This window comes from Ambystoma mexicanum, chromosome 3p, assembly GCF_040938575.1.
Source record: "Ambystoma mexicanum isolate Mex_15411 chromosome 3p, UKY_AmexF1_1, whole genome shotgun sequence".
NCBI classification, from domain to species: Eukaryota; Metazoa; Chordata; class Amphibia; order Caudata; family Ambystomatidae; genus Ambystoma; species Ambystoma mexicanum.
This window is the reverse complement of record NC_090925.1, coordinates 786,935,418-786,944,919: the sequence shown is the minus strand read 5'-3', so window position 1 is coordinate 786,944,919 and position 9,502 is coordinate 786,935,418. Positions and strand designations below refer to the sequence as shown.

The following is a 9,502-nucleotide window of genomic DNA, read 5'->3' as shown; positions in this document are numbered from 1 at the left end:
AACATGTGTTGTTTGTTCCTTATACAATTCCACACCGTTCTACCAATCTGCACCACATGTTGAATAGCTGTTAGGACCTTCCGAACATTACTGGGTACTTGACACTTGGACACCCCACCCCTTTCCCCGGATTTCCACCGCTTCACACATGAGATGGTTACCTGAAATCGGTAAAACATCAATGTGGTCGTCGAAGGACCAGACAAGGCTAATTTTAGCTTCTCGACGTGAGGAACAAAACTCAAAGGACCGAAAAACCACACTACAGGGCTCTAGGATGCACCGTTTCTGAGATATTTGCACTGCAATGCACCACAAGGGGCGAGAGTGAGGCGACAGGTGGGAGAACGCACAGAAGGTCCCAGTATGCTGCAGCATGCCTACTCTCACCTCCACGCATCGTGCAGGATATGTCAGCAAGCCACACGCACCCCTTCTCAGTGCAGTTTACTTCAGAGTGCAAAGCGCATCACTAGATACGCAACTTCGAACAGTGACCTATAGGATCATTGATTTTCAGCAGTTGATGAGAGTGTTATGATGTCTGTCTACAGAACCAGTGCGGGGTACAGGTAGTTTTTGCTAGTTGTATCTATTTATTGAAAGCTCAGATGATTACTTGAGTTACTGGTTTGCACTGAGTGTCCCAATCGCAGAGTATGCAATGGAGTCAGGCAAAGTTACTCACGTGCACACGCATTAACCCACGTGACACTGCTGAGGCCCAGGTGTTGTCATTAAGGAAGTCCTGACCCATGTTGCACTGGGGCAATGTCACAGGGCAGGTGGCCCGTGAGGCATCCTTTACAGGCAGGCGTGGAGCACACCAGCAAGGAAGTGTGCAAAGCTGGGATTTAGTAAAGTCCTGGAGGATCAGTCACTGCTTTTAAAGTCGTTTTACCATTGGGTGACCGTCACTCAGTTTTAATTGCTGTATTACTTCGTGTATTAATGTCATGTGTGTGTCTGAGCCACTGGGCGTTGCCAGCATTGTATCTCCAGGAAATCTCCTCCTGAAAATGGTTATTGGAAATACCTGAACTTTTTATGTGTACATTTAATTATTGTACACCTAACGCTCATTACTAGGAAATAAACGGGCACAGATTTACGATACCTGCGAAAAGGACCCTATCAGAGAGCGATTGGCCGAACCTAGTACCCCCCAGAGTTGCCTTAGTGGTTTAAGTGAGTTCTGGCGGCCTCGGCCTGCCTCTGTCTGCATCCCTGTTTCCAGGAGGAAAACGATTGCGCCCGGTTACACCTATGTGGCTGGTCCCAAAACAAGGGCCTGGCCGTCACCGGATGAGGAGATTAAAAGGGTGAGGGTGTGGAGGGGCGAGAGGAGAACCCATAAAAGAGGATGTAGGGGAGGAGCAAACAGGGGCAGGGGAGATAAAACTGGAGGGGCGAGACCTGATCTTCCAGAAGAGGCTGGCAGCATCTTGGCTGACCCATCATTCCTGCACACAAACTGGGAAGGAAGGGAGCCTTCTTCGCTGGATTGAGCCGACTCACCAACAAAGACACCCCAGAAGAGTATCCGAGACTGACATCATGGGGCACTGCTCACGCCGGTCTGTCCTCTTGTTCCTCATAATGGGTGAGTCTGGAATGTTAGAAAGGCTAATGGCCAGAATAAGAGTCTCAGTTTAGGCTATTAGATGGCGCTTAAGCACCACCTATAAACGAAACCTTTGCATTGGAGTACAGATGGGGGGGGGGGAGATGACATTTGAAGTGGGACACAGAGCTTGTGGGTGTTTTTTCGTTAATTACGCACCCATTGACTGCCCATTGCAATGACAACCATATGGCCTTTCCCACCCACTAACTGCCCCTTCCTGCCCAAAACACATCCTCCTTGGATCTCTTTGACCTCTCTAAATAAATCAGTACATCAAACTTTAGCCTGCCAGTGTATTTCTAAGCAGTTTGCTCAGAGGAGTTACTGGCTTAATTTCAGCTGTAAATGGTTACTGGTGGAACCAGGTGTGCCTTCTGCCGCTTGAGCTATATCTGTAACCCCCGGTTGGGGGATTGAAGGAAGGATCCCTGGCCCATAAAGCCATGCCGGGGACACCAACATATAAGAAAAGCAAACAAATCGGAACCCCAGCGTGAGAGCCACACCATGGATTAAAGGGAAAAGCTAGAGTAAGGGACCCTCGTGTGTGCGCGTGCATGTGAGGGTCTCTTTACTCTGAATTTTTTTTTAAAAAAGCTGGCATGAGTGCCAGATATAACGTAAAAACCCTGCTAAAGGGTTAGAGGCACTGTGCTCTGTGCCGTTACCATACATGCCAACATTCTCGACCACCTGGGAGGGAGATTTTGAAACAGAAAGCGGGAGACAGGAATTTGCCCATAGGATTGTATTGGGGATTTCATTATTTTAGGCAGGAGTAAGTAAAAAAATAGCACTATTTTTCATCAAAAAATCGGGAGTCTCCCACCTAAATCGGGGGGGTTGGCATGTATGCGTTACACCGCCAAGGCCTGGGCATCGATGCTGGCACTCCCCCTGTTAGGGGAGCACTGTGAACACTGCTGCTGCCACCTCCCAGGTGGTCACTGATTGCTGTGCCCCAGGCACTTTGATGACTGGAGCTCCCCATAGGTGGAGAGGGCCAAATGTGTTTTTAGCCCCATGGGGCTGGTTTTAAATCAAAAGGCCACCTCTCCCTGATAGGTGGCCAGGGGAGGACCGGCAACATTTGGCCTCGGGGAAAAGCTTACTATTCTGGCCCATATTGCTATGCTCCGAGCCCCCAGTAGAGCAGCCCTAACTTCCAGAACAAGTAATATCATTGCCAGGCCTCAGGTCCTAAAAACAAAAAAGTGGTGGTAAATGACAAGCATTGGGAAGTTACGTCAGGGGGCGGCAAAGTAAAATATGCACAGTTCATTTAGGCGTGTCTGTCACGATTGAAAAAAATCACACACGACAAAAAGCATTTGCTAAGATAACATATTTTATATTACCTTGCTGGTGAAGTGTAAAATGCATGCACCTTTTAAATCTGAGAACCTGTAACACAACATGTCCTGTATAGTAAGATGTAAATATGAGACAATTTGCAGCTCCACGACCAACAATTGCTGCGGCAAGGCCAGAATTCGATTCCCGAATGCGGCCCGTTAATATTATTTTTATTTTGTTTATTTCTTAAACACACAAGGTGTGAGGGCGGCATCCACCCTCTGAAAAAAGTAGACCAACCCCGTCCACTTGCGCGGTTCCTCGACTTCTTTCCCCCTCCCGCACAACCTCAAGTATACATAGTACGACATTACTGACTTTACTTTCCCTGTATGCAGCATATTTTTCAGTTATGTTTGTGGTTTCTTACAGACCCGGACCATTGGAAATTCTCCCACATACCCAACATAGTAACATTATTTCACCAGGATAATATGATTATAATCGTTCTTGTATCACACGCTTAATACAGGAGTGCTGTTTCTAAGCAGGAGACCGGGATTTGTACCTGTGTTGCTATGCGTTGTCTTGCTTCCAAGACAAACGCGTTGGCGCTGAGCTACCTCCCCAACCTATATAATTGGTAAAATAGGAGAGATAGGATTTGAGGCCAGTTTTCAATGTTTTACAATTTGTAATTTGACAGCAAGCTACACCTCCTTACATCCCATCTCATATTTAGTTTTAGAACAATGTAAAGAAGAGAATTAATTGATTGTGCAGAGCCATTGCTGAAGCAGGGGTCTGGGTTTGGGCAGAATCAAACACAAGCTAGCATGGAAAAAATACCCACACCTGGATTTCTGCCTCCCAAGCTCACAACATAAAACCCATTCCTGCACCCTCTGTACCCAACCCCTACAACACAAGCTCATGTCATCTTGCCTCCTCACGCGCATGCTTAACATACATTGTTTAAAAGATTTATAGACTTACACTATAGAGTGTAAACCCATATGAGTGAGGCTTTCTCTACAGATAGTTAAGGAAAATAAGGCACAGTGAGGAAACATGATTTGCTCAGGATCACATAATTGATGAAGTGTGAAAGGTGGGATTTGAGCTCTGTCTTCCTGGTTCCAAAGTTTCCAATTCAGAAAGAAGCAGAGACTTCATCTACTCCTGTTCCATCCTCAATATTAGAAACAAAAGAAAATGCCGTCTGCAAAGTTGTTATTCCATGGCTAAACTAGTATACTGCTCAATAAATCTGATTTTTGAAGCACCAATGTATCTGCAAGAGCGAAGCCTATTAATCATGTGTATCCTGAGGCAAATACATATGAGAAACAGACTAAGACTATAATTATAATGAAAATGTGCTATCACTATAATCTTAGTATGTACTTTCAAATCAACAAGTCACATGATAAAGCGACCTGAAGAATATAAGAAAAGTAGTAATTGAAACATATGCTCAAAAAGCAAGTGTGCATTACTTAGAAAAAATAAAGGGGGTCATGCCAGTCCAGCAATCGGTTGCATTAGCATGTAGGTCAAACACAGATCTCAGCAACAGTCAAACTGCTGACCTACCATTCCAAATGTGTTCCTCTGTCTCATTTACCCATCCTCCTCCAGTGTCCTTCCCTTGCACCACATTAACAGCGTTTCTTACAATTAACCCCCTGTTTCTCCTTTTGCTCCATCCTATTAACTCAATCCCCTTCCCTTCCCTTGTACGCACCTCCTTCCCTTGCCCACATTGCTCAATCACTGATTCCTTGCCACCCATGCCCTTTTATTGTCCATCACACCAAGCCCATTCCTTGCCCCTCACCACCTTCTGTTGCCTTGCTTTCAGTTAGACAGTAGACCACCTTGATTTGCCAATCATCCTCTGCCAGACACGACAAGAAGCCGTGGTAAGGGACTTGCTGGTAATTGTGGCAATGGGGCCTGCACTTGGATAATGCAGAGCGAAAAACGGTGAGTGGACTTTTTCTGTGCTCCCAAGTTGCACTTTCTTGGAAAGTCGGCTGCATATTCCAACTCACAGAAGCAGAGACAACTGCGAGGGGAATACGCCTTGGACCTGGTGATGGAGAGGGCCTATCATATTTATGTGTTTTTTCCAATAAGGTGCATGTGTGTCTGTGTCAGTTTCTGTGACTGGGGTAATGTGTTTGAGAGTATTTGTGACAGTAAAGTATATGTGGAAGGATGTATCTGTGTTCATTTGACTCTGTAGCTATATATCTGAACCTGGTGTTGATTTGCATGGGCGTCTTTATATCTGAACCTGGTGTTGATTTGCATGGGCGTCTTTATATCTGAACCTGGTGTTTATTTGCATGGGCGTCTTTATATCTGAACCTGGTGTTGATTTGCATGGGCGTCTTTATATCTGAACCTGGTGTTGATTTGCATGGGCGTCTTTATATCTGAACCTGGTGTTGATTTGCATGGGCGTCTTTATATCTGAACCTGGTGTTGATTTGCATGGGCGTCTTTATATCTGAACCTGGTGTTGATTTGCATGGGCGTCTTTATATCTGAACCTGGTGTTGATTTGCATGGGCGTCTTTATATCTGAACCTGGTGTTGATTTGCATGGGCGTCTTTATATCTGAACCTGGTGTTGATTTGCATGGGCGTCTTTATATCTGAATCTGGTGTTGATCTGCATGGGCGTCTTTTGTGGTCACACAAGAGAAGAGTGTTCTGGACAAGACAATGAAAAGCTATCACAGACCGGGGCTCATTTAGAGTTGGGTGGTTACAGTAAAATCGTCAGTGTTTGACAAATACTGTTGATTTTACTGTCCACCTAATTCAGGGTTTGATCAACTACCATAACTGGTATTCCATGGGAATACCGCCTGTAGTATTTTTGGCAGACATTTTGCAGAACCTCCACCTATTTTTACCTCCACCTTGATACTGAAAATGGCTGAAAGAAAATGTTTAAAAAAACATTTTACAATGCTGCCATCAGAGGTTGCATTTCTGAAATGTCACTTGAGGTATTCCAGAAATACCACCTCTACTGATGGTAAACTGAGTAATACCATGGTAGGAGCTGGAGATTTTCTTCAGAGGTATTTTAAAATCCACCTAGCTCTGAATGACCACCTTAGTGTGTAGTCTTCTAATAATTAATGCCTGAATATTACATCTTTCTATGTGTGTTTTCCAACTGTGTACAAAAGTAAGTATCCGAAACAGTCCAACAGCCATTACTATAACCACTATATAAATAACATCCATGGGTGCTATTAAGGGTGCTATTAAATTCTCTTTGCATGAACACAATGATGATCAAGAAATTCACCAGAATATAGGTGAAGCGTTCGTATCGAATCGACTGAGGGCAAACTCTAAGGCATGGACCCTTGCTTCCTTGGCAAGTAGGAGTCGTGATAAGCTGCTGCGGATTGTCACAGACCAATGGTGTCTGGGGAGCAGTGGTGCCAACATTACCCTTAAGGGTCATAGAATCTGTTTTTTAAATGCATACATTGCTCCTGGGTGGCATGAACATGCCTCTTCAGCCTAGACTCCTCTCCCTATCACTCTCTGTGGAGGCCCATGTGTGGGGACCATACGGGCACATTTACATCATTGCTGAAATCCAGATGAAGGCCTTGGCACAGTTAAAGAGAATCTGAGCAGGCTTTGCAGCACTCGGTTCCTTTATGGCAGGCCAGATTCTGAAGAATTTTCTCTTCTTCGATCATTTCTTTTACATTTTGGAGCTCTGGCCGATGCATCAACAGCCCAACCAGCTTGGGGGGCAATTGTCCCCTTGAACCTCTTGCCAGCCCACCCCTGTAGGTGCCCCACCTGAACTCCCTGGGCCACACTTTACCGACGTGGCCCAGGTGGAGTGGAGTTGTGGGGGAGGGCACAAGCTGAATATAAGTGCTGGGCTGCTGCTGGCTACGCAGCCCAGCCCAAACAAGGACTTTTGGGGTCCCCCACACTGCTGCTGCCTGCTGCCACCCGTGCTGCTGTCTGCTTCTGTCTGCTGCCGTCATCTGCCCCGACAGCCATCACAGAGGAGCGCACGAAGACAGAAGATCGAGAGAGCAGCAGCCAGAGACCTTGAGACAGCCATGGCCAGTCTGTCTTGCAAGTAAGGTCTTTATAAATAGTTTTTAATATAGTGCACTGTATAGACTTTGTATACATTTTTAAAGACACTTTCATATTTTTAAAGGACTCTTTTTATATTTTTGTGTTTTCTTTTTTTAGTACCATAGCTGCTTAGGAGTAACTTAAGTTGTATATAGTGTTTTGTGTTCTGCCGCTTTTTGTAAAAACTCGCACAACCCTGCTGGTGTACCGAAAAAGTATATAAGTAAGTTTACCAACTAAAAAGTACTGTACACCAGCATTCCTTTTGTCTGCCTCTCTTTTTGTGCTCCAGTTACTCTAACCTTGCATTTTCTCCTTGGGGGTTGTGGGGGAACCGGCCTGCCCTAACCTCTTGATCTTCCCTACCCTTACCACCTTCCTAGTGAGGTACACTGGGGTGATCTTGAACCCAGGAGAGCAGGGTTTGGAAACAGGTAAGAGGCGGGTCAAGGTATAAGTGAAGGGTTAAGCTGTGTATTGGGTGCCCAGCCTACACCTGTCGCCCAATAAGGTGTATTGGAAGATCACCCCGCTACATATCGGTTCCATCTACGGAAGTCCTGTTAAAATCCAGCAGAGTCAAAGACAACGGTTTTTAGACAGACATTTGCCAGCTACTGACATCACATGCCCAAGTAATCATTCCATTTTCCACTTGCTCAGTAGTAATTGTCACACAGCAGTACTTCCGGTGATTAACTCTCTTTCAGACCTCAGGTACAGAGGAATGTCCAGGACAGGTGATGAGCTAAACGTTCTATATCATATTCTTGCAGACAAAAAATCCTGCAGTGAATAATAAAAAGAAACACTTTGTGGAAGAACATATAATTGTCAAATTCTCACATAGTGCTTTTTAAAAATACCTGCAGTGACACAAGATTTCAACAATATTGTGAGTGTGTAACAAATTAAAATGCACACCAAAAAAGAAACCCCTGCTCTGTAACTTTCCCTACTGTATGGAATGGAGGCCGTCCCCTACTACACTTCTTTCCCAACTGTAGGTGGGACATACTACTCTGTACCCACCTTTCCTGCATAGCTACCCACACACCCTCTCTAGTATATTAAAGGCCATTAAAGATTGGAGTTTATAAAACACCCTTCCCTCAGTCTACATACTCGTTGCTGTTTAAGTTTTTATTCATTTGAAGCACTTCACTTAGTTTTAAAGGTAATGTTAACTCCTTTTTAAGCATCGTAGTGAATGTGGTGTAACATTTAAGTGGCTGAAGGTCCTGGCTTTTCACTTCACAAAATTCATTTGAAATTTTTGTAAAGAGGTCACTTTCCTCGTTTGCACATTAATAATGTATTGTTCCCAGTCGAACATATATATAGCGGCCCTGCAGTTATAGTTAAGTTGCTCAACTCACAGAAAGAGCACGTTTGGATGACTCATAACTTTGCCCCCCCCCTTTGCAAATAAAGTATATGGCCCCCTCAGAATGGTTTTGTGAAGTTTGGTGTGGTTCCATCCAGGGGGGGCAAAGTTATAGGGGCATCCCAAAATTTGTGGAAATCCTTATAGGCTCAATGGAAAAAAAGATGCGCTCGTGCCTACAGTCCAAACCGCTGGAGGGATTTTCAGCAAATTCACACCAGGAGTGGCGGCTTGGTCCCGGAAGCACCCTTTTGTAAATTTGGTGTAAATCCGTCCAGTTATTTTTTAAAAATAAATTGGCAAAAAGTAGGTACAAAATAATAATTAGTGATATCTGGGTCTGGTCCACTGACTCATTTCCTGATTCGGAGTCCGCAGACACCTCTGGACCAATCAGAGAGCAGCGTGACATTCGTGGACATTGAATGTGCCCACTGATTGGCCGATTAAAAACGTGAGATGCGTCAAAACTTTTTAAATGGACGCCATGTTGGATTTGCAAACAGCGCCTGTGGTCCGGAGACATCGCAGTAAAACATATTTAAAAAACACAACATTGCACTTGTCAAACAAATGAAACTATCTCTAGGGAGGTGGGGGTTATGAGAATGGGAAGGATATGGCCATAAAAATCCCAAAATCTGGTGTTTTTTCCTCTCTGATATACACAACCATCTCAGATGTTCAGGGATCTTCCAGTGATGTTCGCGAACATCTCAGATGTTTAGGGATATCCATGCATATTTCTGCATTACATGGTCGGTGAAAAGCAGTTTTTGGATGGCTTATAACATTGGCGCCACTCAATGAAACTGCATGTAACTTTGCAATATAATTTTAGACCTGACCCTGAATGGTTATGCAAAGGTTGGCGCTGTCTCACCAAGAGGACGCAAAATTAGAGGGGGGCCACAAATATATGAAAGACTTATACATTTGGTGACGTTTGATGAATCTGCACAAATGTTTGCATACAGATTATAGACCCAACTTTGAATATTTGTGCAAAGCCTGAATGGATTCTGTCAAGTGGGGGCCAAATTATGTTTGTT

At 44.5% G+C, this 9,502-nt stretch overlaps 1 protein-coding gene across 1 annotated transcript in view; it reads left to right on the top strand.

The window, feature by feature from the left end:
* Positions 1–1,395: 1,395 nt before the first annotated feature.
* LOC138580876 (serine protease 33-like) overlaps positions 1,396–9,502 on the top strand; it is a 122,981-nt gene continuing 114,874 nt past the window's right edge. The window contains exon 1 of the mRNA XM_069651766.1: positions 1,396–1,603. Coding sequence (XP_069507867.1) covers positions 1,558–1,603 — 46 coding nt within the window. The 5' untranslated portion in view covers positions 1,396–1,557. The remainder of the gene's footprint in view (positions 1,604–9,502) is intronic.